The following is a 22,231-nucleotide window of genomic DNA, read 5'->3' on the forward strand; positions in this document are numbered from 1 at the left end:
TAAAGAGGTAAAAAATGCCATAAATTTGTACATGAAACAGTTTCAGTTTAATGTCTTTTTTTTTTGCATTTTATTTTTGCTTAAAATTTGTTACAATTTTGTTTAATGAAGCATTAAAAAACATGTGAATATTGATGATTTAATATTTCTGTTTTTTGTTTTTGTAAGGCAAGGATATACGCCTTAATGAAGAAATACATAAATCTTTGAATATGTTATGTATTCATTTAAATTTATTTGTTTAAACTTAAAGAAATAATAAGTTATATTTGTTTGTGACAGATTTGTTGCAAAGGATTATGTAAAGAGAATATTATACTTATTTTAAGTTAGTTAAAAAAATTGCGAAAATGCCACATACCTGAAATTAAATAAGAAAATTTAAATTATTATTTGCATATAATATTAAATAAATAGGGTCTCTAATTAACAAGAAGGTATTAATTATTTATCATTAGGTTTGTCATTATCGCTTTTGTTAAATAATTTAGTAATTTTTGGACAACATTTTAAAATTTGTTCGATTTAAAAATATTTACTTTGAGAATTTTCAAAGTAGAGAATTAATTTTAATTCGTCTTCATTTTAAAGCAAATTTTTCATATTTTTAATTTAATTAAATAGTGGTAAATTTATTGTACCTAATTTCAATAGTTTATACATTGAACAATGTTATTTTTTAACTGAATTAAGTAAGTTTCAATCAATATAGAATAATACACAACAATTGAAAGATATTTGGAAGGAGAATGTCAAATTATCAATTTATCGCTTACAAAAAATCGCAATACGAATAAGATTATGGCTTCTTGTGGACTATCCAAGTAATATGTTTGGTTATTATTAGGTGTATGATTTAAAAATGCGGGATATTTTTTTTAAGTTTTTAGCTTTTATTTTGAAACATTTGTACAATATAAATTTATTCAATTGGCCATTGTTAACTATGAGCTTTTCCCATCTTTCTGACAACATATCGCACCGGTTGCTCTAAAGAACGACAACTCAAAATTTCAGTAGAAGCAAAACCTTTTTTTCTATTGATTCATGCAAAAAGTGAAAATAGAAAAATTTTGAGTTGACTCTCTTTAGAGGAACCAGTGCGATATGGATTCCGAGCCAAAAGAACTGCTCATATTTTGAGGACAAGAACGAATCAAGCCAATATAGGATACTGTGTTCCAAAGTGAAGCGTATGCCAGAGAGAGCGTTCTGCATCGATCGAAACAAATAGTAGTTGGACGTGGCACGGTATGGGCAATAAGGGGGGTGAGGCCAAACTTCCCAACCATTTCATTCTAAATACTTCTTAACAGGTATTGAAACGGCAATGATCGATTCAAACGAATCAGTTGCGTTCGGTCAGATTTCAGCACCTTATAATAGACCAAATACAGATAATAACTTTAGCGCCATGGATATTTGGCTTTGGTGTCGATTCGGCTTGTTGGTCGGGCTTCACTTCACGTACTTACACTTCGAGTTACTGTAATGAATCCATTTTTCATCGCAAGTAATGATTTGGTTTAAAAATTATTTTCTTTTATACCGTTAAAGCAGCATTCCAGACATACAAATTCGTCTTTCATGGTCTCCCTCAGCTTCAATACGTATGGTACCCAATTTCCCTGTTTTTGAATGAATCCTGCTGCTCTCAAACGCTGCTTGAGTAGCTCCCAATGAGTTCGGTATAGCCATGTCCGTCTTTATGTTGAAATCAATTTTCTGTAGCCCCAAAGAACTTACAAACATGATTGATACATCAATATATCGGGAATTCTCCCGGCTCGGATTACTAAGTCATTAATATAGACAATATGGATATCTAATGATAGATATTTCAAAGTCTATTGCAACGATGTATATAAGGCTAAGTTGGACCTACAATGGGTCAAAAATGGGAAAAATATTTTTTAATCCCAAACATTTTTTTTCACGCAAACAATTTTTTTGTCATAAATATTTTTTCAATAATAAATTTAAAAAAAAAAATTAAAAAAAAACTTTTTAAAAAACAATTTTGAAAAAATTCGATATTTTCGAGAATAAATGACAGATATGTACCTTTCAAAATGACATATAAAATATTTAAAAAAAATTCTATTGTAAATCCCGTATTTTTAAGTCATGCACCCAATATATAAAATCCAAATTTTATTACGATAAATCTTAAGCTAATTCGAATTTAAAATTTGTCTCTCCAAAAAATTACTACATTTCAAGTTTTGATGGTGAATTCTGAAAATTTAACGGAAAATTGTTTGCATTAACCTTCAAGTTCAAAATTTTTCAATAGTAACAAATACTGATTTCTCTAGGACAACTATATGAGATATTTAATATAAAAGTAGATTTTTTGTCTAAAATATGCGTGGTTACAGTTCATTATTTAATAATTTATTAACATGATTTGGCAAATAACTAGGGTTTTTATCTCGAGAATTCTCGGTACAAATTTCCCGGGAATTTTGAAAATTTTTCACTACCGGATTCCTGGGATTTTTAGTCGGGAATCCTGGGAATTAAAAACTGGCGAAAATACAAAGAAAACAAGTTAGAACTCTATTTTTTTATATGTCGGCAATAATATTATTATTTATATGGGGATTTTCGTAAGAAAATTTAAAAACAGAATTAATTTTTTATAGAATTTATTTCTTATTGAATCATTCTAATTTCTTAAAATTTCTTCTTTAAATACACAAGAAAATAGCTTCAAAAATGTATGAAATGATTAAATTTTTCTTCAATTCAAATCTATTACAAAAAGGTTTATACTATTTTTATAACCCTATAAAGTATATATATTCTGGATCCTTATAGATAGCGGAGTCGATTAAGCCATGTCCGTCTGTCTGTTGAAATCAATTTTCTGAAGACCCCAGATATCTTCATGATCCAAATCTTCAATAATTCTGTCAGACATGCTTTCGAGAAGTTTGCTATTTAAAATCAGCAAAATCGGTTCATAAATAACGGAGATATGAGCAAAAAACCGGGACAACCTCGATTTTTTACCTATTTTTGATCTATATCTGGATTACTAAGTCATTAATATAGACACTATGGATATCTAATAATAGATATTTCAAAGTCCATTGCAACGATGTAGATAAGGCTATAGTAAGTTGGACCTACAATGGGTCAAAATCGGGAAAAAAATTTTAACCTGAATTTTTTTTTCATCAAACAATTTTTTTTGTCATACATTTTTTACAAAAAAAATTAAAAACTAAAAAAAAAAAATTTTTTTAAAAAAATTAAAAAAAATTTAAAAACAATTAAAAAAAAATAAATTTTGTTTACCTAAAAATATTTAAAAAAATTTATTTTAAAGTATAATTTGGTGAGTGGTATATAAGATTCGGCACAGCCGAATATAGCTCTCTTACTTGTTTTCAATTAAGTATAATTTGGTGAGTGGTATATAAAAACAAAACTGAATCAAGGAATCAATCAAACTTTGAATAAATTCTCTTATTAATTAACTACAAAATTAATTTAGTTTAAACAAAGGCATTTGAATGAATTTAAAAAATTAAATATTGGGAATAGATTTATGGAATGAAAGGCTGACATTTTTTAACTACGGATTAAGATTTTAGTGAATTAAGCTCAAATTGTATTAATTAATTCGAAGCTCTGATATATAATAGTTATAACACTATGTTTTTATACGAAATTTGGCTATAATATTCCTAATTTACATTATCATTCTATATTTCGGGAATAGCCGGGTACCCGGTCCAAAAAAGGTCGGAAAATTAAAAACCCTACAAATAACGCAATCAAAGGACCTCTATTTAATTTATGTGGAATAATGAGGTCATAAGTTAAATTTGGAAACAATTCGAAATTCGTTTCGAAAAAGAACTTATTCAAATCAGAATGTATATAAATAAATTGTTATTATTTTTTTTAAATAAGAATATCCTTAGAAGCTTTAATGTCATGCATCCAAGCATTGTATTATTTCGACTTATTAGAAAATAAAATTTTTCTGGTTTAAATAAATATTTTTCTGATTTTATCACAAAGAGAAATAATCCTGCAAATTTATGAAGAAAACTTATAAAGAAATTCCATAAATTTCCCAGCAAAAATTTCATTCGACAAAGTTCACTTTCGTGAATCTTTGCCACGTGGTTTCATTTTCAATGCAAAACAATTTAGCTATGATTTTATTAAATTTTAAAGTCATATAAAGGAAATGTCTTTCAAAAAGATATTGCAAAATAATGTTAAATTTTGTGGATAATCTACAGCATGTTCACAAACATTTGCTGATACAAGAAACCTTGTAAACTGTCCAATTGATTACAGCACAAGCCATGTCATAATTCCCCATATATAAAGACGCATTAAACAAATTTAAAATAATTAATTAGACCCCAATGTAATTTAAGATACAAAAATATTTGTCAAATTTGTTTGATTTATTCTGATAAAAATTTTATGATCGCCATAACCTAAAAAGTGTAATAATAATTCTTTAATTTTCAATACAGCCCACTGGTACATTTGTTAATTAAAAATTAAATATGTTCTAAATTGAAACCAAAAATATAAATCAATATTTTTGCTCGTAAAAGGCCGCATGAAGATTAAAAATCTTTTTTTTATTTTTATATCAAATGATTTATGTTTGCATTTGAATTTCGAAAAATATAATAAATATGAATTTATGTAAATGTACCCGAGTGTATGAATTTGTTAATTTTTTATTACTTGTCATTTTGTTTAAGAGCTACTGTTTTTTTTTATATAAAAAATAAAATTTAATGTTTTTAATTTATTAATGTTTATTTTATGATGTATTTCGTGTTTTTTGTTTGTTCTTAATTCCTTTTGTTTTCGTGATTAATACTTTGGAGAGAGGAGTGTTGTTTATTTGTAGTGGGTGTTTTATTATCAAGTCAAGTACTTGCTTGTAACTCATAAATATGTAGCTGGATTAAAATCGAAAAAAAAGATTTTATAGTTACAAGACAAGATATGATTCTATAAATGTCTTATAATGTTGGATAGTATTTTGATAAATGTAGTAGCAAACATTTTTGTTATTAAACCGTTCCTCTTGGGTTTCTATAATTTCCATATTTTAGATCGTTGTAGATAGCGAAGTCGATATAGCCATGTCCGTTTGTCTGTCTGTATGTAGAAATCAACTTTTCGCAGCCCCCAAATAACTTACGTTATTTGTAATCGAGAATATCGGCCTATAGGTACAAATGCTGTCCGATTTTCGTCATACTTTACAGTATAATTTCAGAGTACTTAGAACTAATTCGTACAACATTTGATCAGGATTCAACAGACAGTCAGACAGACAGTCAGACAGAATCTTTTGAGGACCCAGAATATACTTTTGTGAGTTTGCGATGAATATTTTGATGTCTTATAAATGGAATTATAAAATCTTTTGATTGTGGGTATAAAAACTTACTTAAACTACTTAACTCCCCCTCATTTTCTTAGGTCTCTGTCTTTGAAACATTTTTTCTCTATCAACTACAAAAAACGTAGAAATGTATACGCAACTTTTTTTTGTTGCGGAGACCTGTCGCTATAAATCATTGCAGATAATCAGACAATAAAGAGCTTTATTGTTGTATATAAAATATATTTCTACTCGTAGTAGATTTTACGTTTCTTGCCACATTGTTTTCTAATCTACATATTTCTACTTGGACGAAACCAAAAATATAAAAGTTCACACACAAAAATATAGTAAATAATAAATCTAAAATATTTAATATTAATAAGCGATAATGATTTAGTATTATTTTAAACTTAAGACGCTAAAGATGAACCTAACAAAAAACTAGACAACAATTTTAAACCAACCGACAAAATCAAATTTGTCTATGGTAAGCAGATATTTAAAAGAATTACTAAGTTCATTTGTATACAAATTTCCAACTCTACACATGACATATCTGTCATGCTTTCTTAAAGGTATCATTATTATAAGAAAAAAAAATTAAATTAAAAAAATATGAAATCTTTTCATTTATGACAAAAATTCTGCCAGGCATATAAAAACACATTAAAATTGATAAATTTGATGAAAAACATTTACTAGAAAAAAACAATGAAATAATAATGATAATTTAGAAAAATTATGAAAATATTAAATAATACTGACCAAAATGTCTAGACAAACGCTACAACAAAATAAATAAAAAATATCTACATACATATGTACATCCATTTAAATTTTAAACTAATGTATTTCATATGTATGAATGTATAACTTATATATACCTACATATGCTAGATACATTTTCGAAAAGAAAACAAAAATCTAAAGATGTTTTTGACGACATATTATCCATGCGTAACAACATTCTCGTTTCTACATACAAAACAAAATTTCAGCATTGTAGCTCAACACAAAATGAAAATTTTAGATGAAAACAAAAAAAATAAAAATTGGCACATGGTTGGAAATACATACTTAAAAAAAATACATTAATACAAGAAAACCCCATTCAACGCCAGCCAAAAAAACTGAAAGAAAGACAAATTATTAAAAAAGAAATATTTTCAAAATACCGGCAAAAATATAGAAAGTGTCAACAAATGTTGTATACGAATTTTGAGTGACCTATGGCATTTCTATATCGAACTTTAATTTTCAATTTAATATTAGTTTAATTCGAATATATTTCCAATAAAACTACACCATTTTTCATTGAAATTGAGAAAATTACAAACGAAATTGAGAATTTCAAATTGAAATTGAGAAGATTACTTTAAAAACAATCATTAATTCAATATAAAATATGAGGCTATCGTGGAGGCTAAAGTGGTGTAACCCGAAACTAAAAAAACACAGGGGTAGTGTTAACTTACACCACTTTTGCTATATTACTTTGTTATATTATGCTCTGTGCAAAAACGATTTTTGCCAATCCATCTGCTCTTGAGTACCAATCTATTGATAGTTATAAGGAATGTATGTAACACCAGAACAGCAACCAAAACAAAATTGTGGGTTACACCACTTTTGCGCTGAAATTGAAATTTTATATTTTATTTGGATTTTTCTCAATTTCACATTGAAATTCTAAATTTCATTGGAAATTTTTTCAATATAATTTAAATGTAATGTTTTCAACATTGACAAATACACATAGATCGGAAACTCTCCTGTCAAAGACCTAACTCAGTTGTAAAACACCTAAGTGGTGAGAATAGTAAAAACTATGTGAAAACAAAAAAAACAGTTGTAAGTGTGATTATTTTTATAAATTTTTTTGTTTTTCTCTATGGTTTTCAATATAGAGAATTGCGGAAACTAGAAAAAAACTCAAACAAAACAATTACGAGAGCTATATTCGGCTATGTCGAATCTTAGATACCTTTCACCCATGATACAAAGATTAGAAGGTAGAATCACTAGGGAGAGAGTTTAAAATGCTATGCCTTGTTACGTCAAATAATAGAAAAATAAAAAACAGAAATCCAAAAACACGAATAACAACAAATAAAAATGTTTATATTTGAAATACATAATTTATTTGCATACGAAAAAAAATCATTTACGCCTTTTACTGGCTCAAGAGAAGGTGTCGCATTTGGCATGTCTAGTGCACGTTTTGTGGCTTCATGCAGTTCAATATTATCGGAGTCATTGAAATGATGCATGCAAATCCGGGAGTGTTTCTTCAGCTCAACACCGTAGGCTGCACTCCATTCTTTAATTTTATTTTCAGGACATTTTATAAATCTTACGAGATTTTGTTCAAATGAACATTTACACAAACAACATTTAACACGCATGTTTCTTCTTATACATATTTTTTAAATTGAATTTAAATTTTTCAATTTAGTTAATTTTTTTATGTTTTATTTCAATTATAGTTTTATTTTTTATTTTATATTAGTCTGACAATTCAAGGCATGTATAATCGAGAACATATTTTGTAGTGATTCTACCTTTTATTGTTATATTATGCCTTTCACCAAATTATACTTAAAAATAATTTTTTTTAAAATATTTTTAGGTAAACAAAATTTCATTTTTTTTCGAAATTTTTTTATAAAATTTTTTTTAAGTTTTTTTCTTTTCGAAATTGTTTTTTAAAAAAGTTTTTTCCAATATTTAAAAAAAAAAAATGTTTAATGAAAAAAAATACGGATTAAAAAATATTTTTCCCTATTTTGACCCATTGTAGGTCCAACTTACTATAGCTTTATATACATCGTTGCAATGGACTTTAAAATATCTATCATTAGATATCCATATTGTCCATATTAATGACTTAGTAATCCAGATATAGATCAAAAATAGGTCAAAAATCGAGGTTTTCCCAGTTTTTTCCTTATATGTATCTCAGTCATTTGTGGGCCGATTTTGTCGATTTTAAATAGCACCGAGCTGGAAGAATACCCGACATATTGATGTATGAATCATGTATGTAAGTTATTTAGGGGCTACGGAAAGTTGATTTCAACATACAGACAGACGTACATGGCTATATCGACTTCGCTATCTATAACAATCCAGAATATATATACTTTGTGGGGGTAGAGAAAACATACATAGAGCGGAAACTAGAAAAAAACTCAAACTCAAACCTCTCGCGCCTGTCTTAAAAAGATATTAAACATTTGGTGGCATGATCTTGTCATCAAGAAACGTTTTAAATCCAATCTGATGGAATCAAACAACTTAGGTTTTTGACAACTGAGTTAGGTCTTTAACAGGAGAGTTACCTACCGCCCTGTATATATTTCTCTATGTTTAATGTGCTGTTTTTCTATAGCGAATGAGCGTTTTGAGTGGACGTTTTACATGTATTTTGTTTTTGTTACAATAACAAAACACATGTTAAATTTCCTGTTTTCGCTATAGAAAAACAGCACATAAAACTAGTCTCTTGAGTGGTTCCAAAAAGGAACAAATTCAATCTATTACACTTTATATGAACATTAAACATGTCATTGTCATAATCTGTTATTGGTCTGGAAACTTGACCACAGAACTGGTCATGTGAGTTTTTTTGAGATGAAAAACGTTTTAAGTTCTAATATTTTAGATGAAATGGTGTAGCAGTGAACATTTATGTATATTAGACTTTTTTGAGGATTGTGGTGGAATTACTAAAATAATTTTGGACTATCTGTCTGATTTCTCATTTTTGAATGTTATAAACTCGGTTCAGAGTTATAAAACCATTTCACATCAAAGAGGCTTCTTTGAATCTGCTGATGAATAAGTCAGATTGAAATTATCGTAATCCTAAAATTATACCATTATCTAAAAATTCCATATTACCCTTATCATTAATCCGTTTTCTAACTCAGTTATTTTTTCTAAAATTTCATCGCTGGAGCAACTTAATTTAATTTCAACTTAAACAGTAACCCTCATTAACAATAAAAACTTAACTTAAAGTTAGCACTTAGGTCATAATTTTAAAAATGATTAATTAAATATTTAACAAATATAAATTGTGTGGTTTCAGTAAAAATTTTAAATATTAACCACCATTAACACGATAAATTTTTTATGAAAACTGTCAGCTGTTAACTATAGGTTAAAACATAACTATACCTTGTGATAATGGGGGTAAGGCATATAGTTAGTGTTAGTGTTAGGGTTAAAAATTTAAAATATAAAGTAAAATTTCAGGAAATCATTGCAAGACACTCACATGTCGTTTCAAACTTTTCGACTGTAGCAGCCACTTTTCACTGATAAATACTCGTACTTTGATTTATTTTGCAAAAATATTCAGTTAAACTTTTTTGATTATAAGTAGTCTTGTTATCTAATTATTTGTAACCAAACGGTGTAAAAAAACTCAAGTGCATGTTCAAAGTGTAGGGAAACCCCAACAAAAATATATAATTTCTTTAACTAAGAAAGTGTATAATTTCAAATAATTGCTTTTTAGCCGTAGACCAGTGACAAAAAAATTTTGGACTAGATTCAAAGATTGTTTGTCAGAGAAATCTAAAAAAAAAACTATATGAAAAATCATCATCTTAATGATGATTTATATAAAGAAATTTATAAATTTCAAAATAAAATCTAAACAAAAAAAAAAATTAAACGGAAGTTGAATGTAGCTACAAAAATAAAACAGCAACAGCAAACAAAATAAAAAATATTAAATAAAAAAATTGGCAACACTTTGAGTGAAAATTTCATTGAAGAAAATTTTGTTCATTCACATACAAACTTACAACAGGAAATACAAACGTAGTTTGTTTGAAATTAAAGTATTTTGTTAAATAAACAAAAAACAAAAGAAACATTTGCACTTTATCTTGATGAAACTGATAAGTCAGTTAGACAAATGTTAGCTGTTTTGAAATTTATACTTTAGACACGTTAGTAGTTAATGTTTAAATTTTATTGTAATTTATTAATGTTTCATTTCAAATGTCTAATAATTTAAGTGTTTTTATTTTTTATTAAATTTAGAACGCAACGACCTTTCATATCCACCTGTTATAGCGACGTTGAGTCCATTGGGTCATGCTGCTGATTTTCTAGCGCCAGGAGATCGCCTACATCAGATAGATGGCATCTCAACAATTGGGTTAACAAATCAACACATTATGAGCATGCTGTGCGGTGGTGGCTCAGCAGATGGTCCTGCCGTTGTTGAAATTGAATATTCCCTGCCCGAATACAGTGAGTATGAATAAATACAAACAAAAACAAAGAATGCAATAATTAACGAGGGTTGTAAGAGAATGTTTAGGAAATTTATTTAAAATTAAAAACGGGTTTTTAGAAGTTATATTCTACACCATTTCCAATTGTATTTCAGAAATTTCTAATCATATCTCAGAAAATTCCAATTGAAGTTCAGAATTTTCCAATTATATTTCAGAAGTTTTCATTTGTGGCGCTACGAACAAAGTCCCCAATGAACAAAGACCCCAAACCACAAATGAATTAAAACCCTAAAATTGGGGACTTAATTCATAATGAATTAAAACCCAAAAGTTATAAATGAAATAAATCCAAAACCAAAGGAACTAAACCCCCAACCAAAGTGAAAAAACCGTCTTCGCATACTAAAAACTTTCTGCATTGCAGGCCTCCGGCAGTCGCAAAGGTTTTCTCCTCTGGGGTGTATCAAAAACCGGCTTCGCTCAGAATTCGCAATGCAAAGAAACTTTTCTGAGCGAAGCCAGTTTTTGATACAGAGGAGAAAACCTTTTCGCCCGGCCTAAGGCCGTCAATGCAAAACAACTTTTCTGAGCGAAGCCAATTTTTGATACACCCCAGAGAAATTTCATTATGAATTAATCCCCAATTAGAAATGAAATAAATCCCCAAAAAATGAACTAAGTCCCTAAATTTCGTTGTTGGTTTTTTCTGTATAAAATTTTGGGGCCTTCATTCATTTGCGGTTTGGGAACTTTGTTCATTGAAACTGGTTTCAGAAATTTCCATTTTCTGAAACACAAATAGAAATTTCTGAAAAACAATTGGAAATTTCTGAAATTCAATTGGAAATTTCAGAAATTCAATTGGAAATTTCAGAAAAATAATTAGAAACTTCTGAAATTTCATTTGAAAATTCTCAAATATAAATGGAAATTTCTGAAATATAATTAGAAATTTCTGAAATTTAATTGGAAAATTCTGAAATATAATTGGAATATTCTGAAATTCAATTAGTATTTTCTGAAATACAAGTGGAAATGGTGTAGTTGTAGTGTATTAAATGAAATTATACTATTTTTATAGGAATTTGTTGAATTTTATTTAAAATATTCTATATAAATTCTAAAATATACACCAAAGTACTTTCAGAAAACATTAAGGAAGTCATTTGAATGATACTTTATACATATTAACACTTATGTTTCTAAACTAAAATGTTTATAAACACCACATAATTATTTGCTTATATACCTTTACATTAGCAACAAGTTGCCAAGGCATTACCAAAAATAAATTACAAAAATAAGCTGATGTTCTTTGGAAAAGTACATATTGAAATATTCCATTTACATTTTTCTAACACTTACATTTGTCAATAATAATTTTTGTTTTAAATTTTTGTCTATTTCTATTTTCTTTCTTTTCATGTCCTCTCCTTCATCATTATTGAATATTAAAAATGAAATACAAAACAACCCCCTTGTACATCATCCATACGCGTGTTATGTGTCTAAAATTTTGTCTTTCAACACGTTTAAATGCATTTTCCAATAAAAAAATAAAACAAAACAAACATTATTAGTTTCCCAAAATAGTCTTTGTGTTACATCCAAATTGGCTCAAATAACGGTGGAACGAGAAAGTGGTTGTCTGGGTCTAACATTGCGTGGAGGAGCTGATTATCCCCTAATAGTTACACATGTACGACCTCATGGTCCTGTCTACAAAACGGGTCGAATAAAACCGGGTGATCGTTTATTAAGAGTGGATAATGTATGTTTTCATCTTGCTTTCGATTTTTGTTGAAAATAACAAATTTTTTTATAAAATATTTCTCTCTGTGTATTTTAAGGTTTCTCTTATTGGAAAAACTTTGGCTGAGGCCCAACAGATCATTAAATGTGGTGGCCATATATCGGGCTATACAAATCTTACCATTGAATATGATGTTTCTGTGGTGCAAAGTGTGGAATTTTCTATGGGTCCTTTGTTAATTGAAATTGAGCGGCCCATGAATGATAAATTGGGTTTGGTTTTGTGTAACTATACATCAGCAGCTGGTCTGACTGATCATAGTAAAATCGATGAAGTGAGTCAAGCGGGCGTGTATATAGCGAGTATTTTACCAGCCAGTATAGCAGATAGGTAAGTGAATAATATATAAATGAAAGGGAAATCTGTAGAAAATCTAAACAGAAATGTTTGACCTTGGGTCCGATTTTTAAATTATTCTTTAAACACATACCCTTTGGAGTCCTTTGTGCATTTTTAGTCTTTTAATTTACAAAAAACTCGCGATTTTATTCACGATTTTTTACATTTTCGTAAAAATCGTTCTAAATTTACATGGGCTGTACCTTTAAATACTCGTATTTTATGATCCTGACTTAAAAATGCGGGATATACAAAATATTGGCAAAAAAGCGTCATATGCAGGAAGTTTCGCTTTACTTCTGAAGTGCTGCTGAAGCACACCGAAGCTTATTCAACGTGTGAGAGATGGTTTGTTCAGTTCAGAAGTGGTGATTTTAACACGGGTCAGCCAAAAAAGTTTGAAGACCAAGAATTGGAGACATTAATTAATAAAGATTGTTGTCAAACTCAACAAGCGCTTGCAAAATCATTGGGAGTTACTCAAGCCACAATATGAAAACGTTTGCGAGCAGCAGGATTCATCCAAAAGCAGAGAAATTGGATACCATACGATTTGAACCCGAGATACCTTAAAAGACGATTTTGAATGTCCGAAATTCTGTTTGAACGCTATGAAAGAAAATCATTTTTGGTCCGAATCATTACATGCGATGCAAAATGGATCTATTACGATAACCCGAAGCGTAAGAAATCATTTATGAAGCCCGGCCAACCATCCGAATCGACACCTAAGCCAAATATCCATGGCGTTAAGGTAATGCTCAGTATTTGGTGGGACCAAAAGTGTCCTATATATTATGAGGTGCTGATATCTATCCGGATCAATACCGGGAAACTGTAACGAACGCAACTGATACGTTTGAAGCAAGCATTAGCCGAAAAACGCCCATCATGAAACCGTAATATTCGATCATGACAACGCTAGCCCAGATGTTGCAATACCTGCTAAAAACTATTCAAAAAGAAGTGGTTGGGAAAGTTTTTGTCTCAACCGCCTTATAGTCCAGACTTTGCCCTGTCTGACTACTATTTGTTTCGATCGATGCAAAACGCTCTCTCAGGGATACGCTTCAGTTAATAGAACACAGTATCCGAAATTGGTTTGATTCGTTCTTGGCCTCAAAAGATGAGCAGTTCTTTTGGAGCGGAAACCATGTGTTGTCAGAAAGTGTTTAAAAATAAAAGCAAAACATTTAAAAAAATCCCGCATTTTTAAGTCATACACCCAATTAAAAAAAAAATATTAAAAGAGGACTAAACTAATTTGAATTTAATTGTTTAGTCAATTTAGCAAAAAAATTAAAATTTTGCGTGGAGAACATTTCCAAATGTCAATAATTTGTTTTGCGAATAAATTCACTTGTTTTTCGATATTATATAAAATTAAGATGGAAATGTCTTAATAGCTTTATACAGTATGTGTTTACCGAATAGGGCCAAAAAGAGAAGACCCCAGGTCAATTTGTGATGTCTGATGGAATTCATGATATACTGATATATGTATTTTTCCCTCCCCTAGATGCGGAGCTCTAACCGTTGGCGATCAAGTACTTTCCATAGATGATATTAATATAGAAAATTCTACCTACACTCCGGATGAAGTAATGACAATACTGGACACCAGTTCGGGACGTGGCTATACACAAATGCAAATTATGCCAGCCCATGCATTGGCCAGGAGAGGTAAGTAAAAAAAACCAAGCAAAACTAATTTCACTAATAAATTTCCTAAAGGTGGACAATTAAAACTTGAAAACATCACATTATGCTGACAAAAACCATAAAAAACTACTCAGCATACATAACATAGACATAAAATAACATAATAAAGATGTTAAAGCCTCAGAAAAAAAGGGAAAAACAAATTTGTAGTGTCTCATACATAGTTCGCACATACAAAAATGAAATGAAAAATTGGTTTCGTGACAGGAACATACATGTCTTTTTCGAAGTTAACATGGCGCCAATGTGTAGGAAAACAAAACCACTAGACAGCAAAAAATAAAACATGTACAATTTTCCATTCAAATATGAAGATACATATTCATATTCTTCTAAAAAAATTTATAAAATTAGAACAAAATAACTTTTAAAATTTTAAAGAAAATTAAATAATTAATTGTTAATAGTTATTGGAAAATCCAAACAATTTTAGTATAATTTTTTTTAAATTTAAAATCAGTATACATATTTCTTAGTTATATTCCTAATGATTTTTGCATGTTGTTACACATAAATAACTTTTGCCATCATCGCCCCCAGTGTCAGCTCTAGCACAGCCATCACAATCTTCTTGTGAATCAAGGCTGTTGAACGAGCCGAACACACGCAGTCTTTTTTTCGAATGACCACAACAAAAACAACAGCAATATTTTTAAAAAAATATGACAACCTCATTATCATTAAGAAACAGTAGCAGTGGCAGCCAGGCAGTCAGCCAAACGGCAGCATTAGTGGCAGCAATAATCATCAATATCAATTCACAATCTCAGATCTTTCAAATGAATGAAGAAACAATACATATGTTGAAAATAATTATCCAAAAAAAAATACACTTGAAGAAATTGCCACAATAATTTAAGGTTTATAGGAATTTTGAATATCTATCTTTATCAAGAAAAATAATACGATAGATAAACTCTAGAACATTGCATCACACTGCAGAATGATATTGTTACGTTTTTACCTTTTAAAAACGGTGGTTTATTTTCTTTAAATAAACCGGATACTTTTGATTGCAAATAAAAGCAGTTTAGTAGTTTAAAATTGCAACCACTCTTTATTTATTCAAATTTATACAACAACAGCTTAAATAGCCACTATGAGTTTTTATACAAATACACGTTTATAATTCACAATAATACACAAACTTAAATTACACTTAAACAGCGCCTATGATATTTATATGTATACAGCGCCATCTTCTTTCCAGTAGATAATGCAAGTTCTATTTCTAGAGCTTTTACCAGCTTCAGGGTCAATGTTGCCATACTTCCATCAATATTAATAACTGCTGATAAGTAGACGTTTCTACTGATGGAAATGTTTATAAACATGATGAATGTTGCAAACAGCCGTTACAGACCGATAAATTGAAATCGCTAATGCAAATTCGTAACAATATGTTATATAATACTCGTTAAATCCGTGGTTCCCAAAGTGAGAGACAAAAGTGGTTTTCTATAGTCAGCCTTTAAACTTTCTGGCACTCACTACCTGTTAAAAGCATCCAGGGCTTTAAAATACATTTTGAATTTATGTGATTTCTTAGAACATTTTCCAAAAGTAATGAAAATACAAGAACTATCGAGATGCAGAAATTAATCTCTTTTTCTTTATTTGCCAATTCGTAATACAAATGTTGGCGATGAATACAATTACATTTCACATAGCGAACAATTTCAAAAGATTCCCAGGATTTTGTCAACTATTGCCGAAATCCTCCCATTCTTGAATATTTGCTATCCAATCCAAACCATTTCCTTTCTTTATTTACTCTTGACTTTATGATAGTTTGTAGCATTTTGTTCTAAGGATCGGTCCATGGTATTCTCAGTATACGTCAATAAATACACATTTCGAAGGATTCACATCTGTCGCAATTATGGTCCATACATCCATTTCGTATAGTAGTACTGACTATACATGAGGCTATCATCGCAAAAGTGATGTAACCCCAAACTATTTATTTAGTGGTATATTCAACTTACACCACTTTTGCTACATTACTTTGTTATATATGTGCAAAAACGATATTTTCTGCTCCATCTGCTTTTGAATAAAAAAACAGATTACTGATGGCCCAGTTACATCTTATAATCTGAATGCTTATAGTTAGAGATATTGATATAACAATGTCCGTATTCAGGTTTAACTCATCTTTCCGCCCCAGATACCTAACGGATCCAAATTCTGTATCAATATGTCAGATATTCAAGAATTTGGGTATTGAAAATCTGAACTAGTTAAACAAGAATTGCCACAGGTCGCATGCAGTATTTACTCATCATTAACCAAGGAAGTTTTGAACAACCATGTTGTTGCTTACGTGGTCGATAAACATTTGGCTTTCATTCTCTTCTATTCTCAAATATCTGGTCTAACGAATATACCTTCATTGATTTTGATGTAGGAGCATTTCTGAGCTTTAGCAGATACTATAAAACCGTTGCATCTTATAATCTGGATCCTTTTAGATAGAAATGTTGATATAACAATGTTCTTATTCGGGTTTAACTCAACTTTCCGATAGCCCCAGATACCTAACGGACTCAAATTCAGCATTATAAATGGCTGAGATATGATCAAAACAGCAGGACCATGAGTATTTTTTGGATATATCTCGGATACTACTACTCTCAAATTAAAAGCATTTTCAAACGTGATTGCCTATTTTCTTCATTTTAAAGTATGTATACAAAGGCGAAAGATTTATAATTAATTCACAATCGGTGTCGTTGTAGTTGTTTATCAAAAATATTTTTCAAACAAAATATGTATGTCGAAACAAAAACAAAATATTAATAAAAAACAAATACGATATACAACGATACGACACCGAATGTGAATTGGGCAAATATTACTATTTTATGAATATTTGTAAGGCAATTTTTAAGATTTTTTGGAATCAATTTGATTATTTTTTTTTTTAATTTAAAATTTTTTTAAGTGTATTCCGATGATCTTTGTTCTCAGAGATTGTTCCCAAAGAAAATAAAATAGTAATAATAATAATAATACACAGCTAAAAACCATATTCACATGTGACTTGTGTCAATATGATTTTGGTGACATTTGTCGATCGTAAACAGACATAAAAAATTTAAAACTAAAAAGGAGGGGAGAAACATACATATTTTGTATGTTTAATGTCTATACCTACCATTCACTTGTAGCTACTACAAGTTAAAACAAACTAAAAGACTATTTCAAAAAAGAGTTCATGAAATCTCCGACAAAAAAGTTCTTCTTGGTCGGCTAGCATTATGAAGCGTAACATAAATTCTTGTTGAAATCGGCGTCATTCAGGCATAGTAATAATACTACTCGCTCGTACATAAATTAAATCTTTTTTTTCTGTTCTTTATTTTTATGATTTGTCTTTGCTTTCTAGTTTTGTGTTTAAATCTTTTTCTATATGAGCTGCAAGAGATTATTTTCTTTCATAATTTTCAAATTTATTAAATTAAGATTTTTTTAAATTTTAAATGAAAGAACTTTAACAAAAAATGCCGAAAAGGGAAGTTAATACAGATTGCTTAAATGAGTTTAAAAGAGCTGGCAAAGAATGAAATGAGAATGATGGTGAAAGCGGGCGTAGAGGTTATAAGTGTGTCGCAACTAATTTTAAAATTACTTTTTAATATTCTTATTCTTAATTCAATATAGTACCGGGTAGAAGAGGAGGTAATTAAAGTGTAATTTATAATAAAAATAGGGAAAACTACAAAGGAGGCAGGTGTTTCAAGAGCTATTGAGAGTTTTCCGGTGAAATAAATAGAAAACAGGAGAAGATTTATTAAACCATAAGATCAGTACTGATCACTTGCAGTTATTCCACTTTAAAACTGTTGAGAAGTGAAATTTTAAATTCTCCTTCACAAATCTACACTTTTTGTATTAAAAATTCTTTAAAATCTTAAAATAAATTTACAATTTTTCCAAAAATCTATCAAAATTTATGCTGACATACAAATTAAACCTCAATGACATGATAAATTACACCAAAATTATATTTTTTTATAAAAATAAAAATTCCTGATATAAAAAAAACTGATAAAACTTGTAATTGTTAGACAGATCTACTAAAAATAGTGACATTTACAAATTTCCAAAAACAAAAACACACAAAAGTGATCATGACTGTCAATGTCAAATCACAAAGAATTTCAAATGAATCTATAAAAAAAAGAAATGAAGTGACAACACAAAAGAAATTAAAATCTAAAATGTACCAAAAGTAAAATAATAGAAGAAACATTTAAAGTTTGAAAATGAAAGAAGTATTTATTTATTAGCTGACACAGTGTTACGAACAAATGTGTACAGCTTTTCTTTTTTTTCCTTTCTTGTGTGTTTCCCATTTCCGTCATCTTCTGTGAGTGAGTTTGTGGAAAAGCCCTTTCGAAAAACCATAAATTATGCAGACATAATGTGAAAACAATAATCAGGGGGGATTGGAAAAAGCTTCAACATTTTATTTCTATTTATTGATCAGTCTGTAGAGCAATACATATTTAGTAAGTAAGGGGGAAATGTAAACTATAAATACTTTTTTTTCAATTCTAATTGAGGTCTCTTCCGTTTTCTATCTCGTCGTTGTATACACTTTTATCTTTAAGTATTTTACAGTTGCTAGAGTATGTTTTTCATCTTCTGTTTTTCTTTTTACAGGTCACAACACTTTAAACAGTCCCAAATACGGTTTCAACACTTTGGAATCACGCAAATCACGACAGCGTCAACGTTTTGTGCGCAAAAGTTCGCTGCCTTTAGAGTCGGCCAATGCAGCTGCCTCCACCAGTGCAGCAAGTGCCGCCGGCAGTAGTGGCAGTGTTAGTGGCCCCAGCGGCAGCAGCAGTGTAAGCGGCAGTAGTTTGGGTAATGCCAGCAATAGCACTACATCCGGTTTGCATCATTCAACCAGCATGGGCATTTGCCGTGCCGAAACATTTCCGGTGTTATTGGACTGCAGCATGGGCAGCGGTTTGGTGCTGGGTCAACAGACACCCTGCGGTCGAGCAGTAACGATTTCCAAAATTTTACCCGACTCAGTGGCCGATCGTTGTGGTTGCATACAAAAGGGAGATCGCATAGTGGCCATCAATAAAATGTATAATTTGGAGCAACAAACCATGCGCCAGTTGTTGGGTGATATGGGCTCAAGACCTCCGCATGCCCCAGCTAATTGGTTGGAACTGGAAATAGAATTTGATATGCCAGACACTGTGGTGCCCTCTAGCGGTGTGTTTAACGTTAAAGTATTACGAGCTGGCAAGGCTGGCTTGGGTTTGAGTGTTAATGGCTCTAGTCATGGTGGTTTTGTTATAGCCGATGTTAAGCCCGGTAGTCCAGCTCATCGTACCGGTTCTCTACGTACCGGCGATATTCTTCTAGCTGTAGACAATCATCCAGTGCAACATTTCAATGTGGATTCTCTGCTTAAGGAAGGTTCAATGGGAGATTTTTCCACGTTGACGGTGAAACGGGTTATGTTACCGGATTTCCTGTTTGATGCCCAACAAAAAGTACCCAATCATATTTACAGCAACTGCCCCAATAGTCCCACCACAGATCATGATCTATACAGCAGTGCCTATGCGGCCAAATATAATGACTGTATGTCCCTAAAATCGAGCACACCACAACCTGAATACTTTAGAGGTCCCACCTTGGATGATAGTACCCTTAATTCCGTGCAAATAAGGCATCATTTGGCGGCCCCCAATTGGACCAGTAGTGGCACCATGGGTCGTTCATTTCATAATCAGAATACTCAAAGTTTGACCACAGAATTACCGGATGATGAGGCAAATTATAATGAATTTGGTGGCTACGATTTGGATAGATATGCCAGGTAAACTTTAAAAAGAGTGAACAAGTTGGAACAAATTTTAATAATTTCAATTTTAATTCTAGTGTTGACTGCACCACTTTACCGCCACCAATGGAAAATAAAGTCTATGGCTCGGCTGCTAGTTCGAGTAGTAAAAGCAGTGGCACTAGTTTGCATCAAATTATTTTCACAGTACGTTTAGAGCCCAAGGGAGGACTGCTGGGTATAACCCTGGCCGGCAGTGAAGATATTTCAAAAGCCATTACAATAAGTGGTATAGTTGAAGGTAAAATTTAAATAATAAACCAAAAATATAACAATTTTAATTCATTATTTCATATTTTTTAGGAGGTATTGCACATAAAAACGGTCAAATCCAAGTGGGTGATCAACTTTTAGCCATAAATACCGATTCCATACAAGGAATGCCTCTATCGCATGCCACAAACTTACTACAAAATTTAGGAGATATAGTGGATTTGAAGATCTTAAGATCCCATGATGTACAAAATAATTACGGATCAGCAACAGAAACCAGCAATATGCCACAACCACAAGCCATATATGCCAAAGTTCAGAGACGACCCAGAAGTCCCTCGGCAAATACCGATAATGGTTCAGCAAGTGGTAAGGCGGAAAAACCGAGAGTGTTCCATGTCACTTTATTCAAAGATAAAATTTACGATGATTATGGATTTTCTGTATCCGATGGTCTGTATGAGAGAGGGGTATTTATAAATCGTATAAGAACAGGAGGACCGGCTGATAAATGTGGCTTACTAAAGCCTTTTGACAGAATAATGCAGGTATGTATTTATATGGTAAAAATATCTTTACAAAACACAAGAAATAATCTATATTCTTTTAAAGGTTAATGAAATGAAGACCCAAGATTTTGACTGTTGCCTTACCGTGCCCCTAATAGCTGCAGCGGGTGACAAAATCGAAATGATTATACAACGCACAGAATAGTAATAGTTTCCTCCTACTCCTCCAACCAACCCTCTCCCCAAACTGTTTTAGCAGTACGTGCCTTTTTTAAAACCATTCACCTAAATATTCAATAAACGATCAATATCAAAATCATGATCAGATCAATACTATGATATTTTCTAACCAAATATACAATTTTAAATTATTTTTATACAATTTACGAAAACACAATTAGAATTAACACTTTAAATGCCAAAAAACCAAAAGAAATAAAAACTCTATTATAAATTACTTATTATTATAAAAATTAAACTAAGTACGAGTATTTTAATTTAGTTTTTTAAGTTGTATTTAAAAATACCCCTCCCAAAAAAAATAATTAAAAACCAAATTAATCATGCCATAGTTTTTTCAAAAAAAAACCAGGAATTTATTTCCAAACTAAATACTATTAATTACATAAATATTTCTTTTAATTTTTACTTACAATTTGTATACATTGTTTAAGTTTTTTTTTTATAAAATATTTAATAATGACAATAATCATTGAAAACGCAGTAATTGTATGTATAATTGAGCTGAATTCTTAAAGTGCTTTTTTGTCTTAAAGGATTTATTTTGCCTTCTTTTTATGATTAATGGTCTTTTTTATTAATTTTACATTTAGTTTCTTTTTGTAAATCTTTAACTTTTATTTTATATTAAAGTATTTTAAGTAATTTTATGGAATATTGAATACTATTATTATTTTAACGTCAACATTTTTTTTTTTAAAAAATCATAAATTTGACAGACGCTAAAATATTAAAAACACATGTGTTCTTGCTTTAAAAATTTTACTTGAAACAAATAAAAAACTAGTTTAGAACAAAAATAAAACGTGTAAAATTAATTATTATTATTCATTTTAATGTGTTTTCTAAACAGACTTATTAATATTTTTAATATTC

At 30.0% G+C, this 22,231-nt stretch overlaps 1 protein-coding gene across 1 annotated transcript in view; it reads left to right on the plus strand.

Moving 5' to 3' along the window:
• The window catches only part of Grip (Glutamate receptor interacting protein), an 80,865-nt gene extending 59,326 nt beyond the window's left edge, over positions 1-21,539 (plus strand). Inside the window, exons 3-10 of the mRNA XM_065506906.1 lie at positions 10,442-10,654; positions 12,222-12,412; positions 12,492-12,784; positions 14,313-14,476; positions 19,187-20,369; positions 20,432-20,634; positions 20,697-21,154; positions 21,219-21,539. Coding sequence (XP_065362978.1) covers positions 10,442-10,654; positions 12,222-12,412; positions 12,492-12,784; positions 14,313-14,476; positions 19,187-20,369; positions 20,432-20,634; positions 20,697-21,154; positions 21,219-21,320 — 2,807 coding nt within the window. The 3' untranslated portion in view covers positions 21,321-21,539. The remainder of the gene's footprint in view (positions 1-10,441; positions 10,655-12,221; positions 12,413-12,491; positions 12,785-14,312; positions 14,477-19,186; positions 20,370-20,431; positions 20,635-20,696; positions 21,155-21,218) is intronic.
• Positions 21,540-22,231: the final 692 nt, after the last annotated feature.

Source organism: Calliphora vicina, chromosome 4 (genome assembly GCF_958450345.1).
Source record: "Calliphora vicina chromosome 4, idCalVici1.1, whole genome shotgun sequence".
Taxonomy (NCBI): Eukaryota; Metazoa; Arthropoda; class Insecta; order Diptera; family Calliphoridae; genus Calliphora; species Calliphora vicina.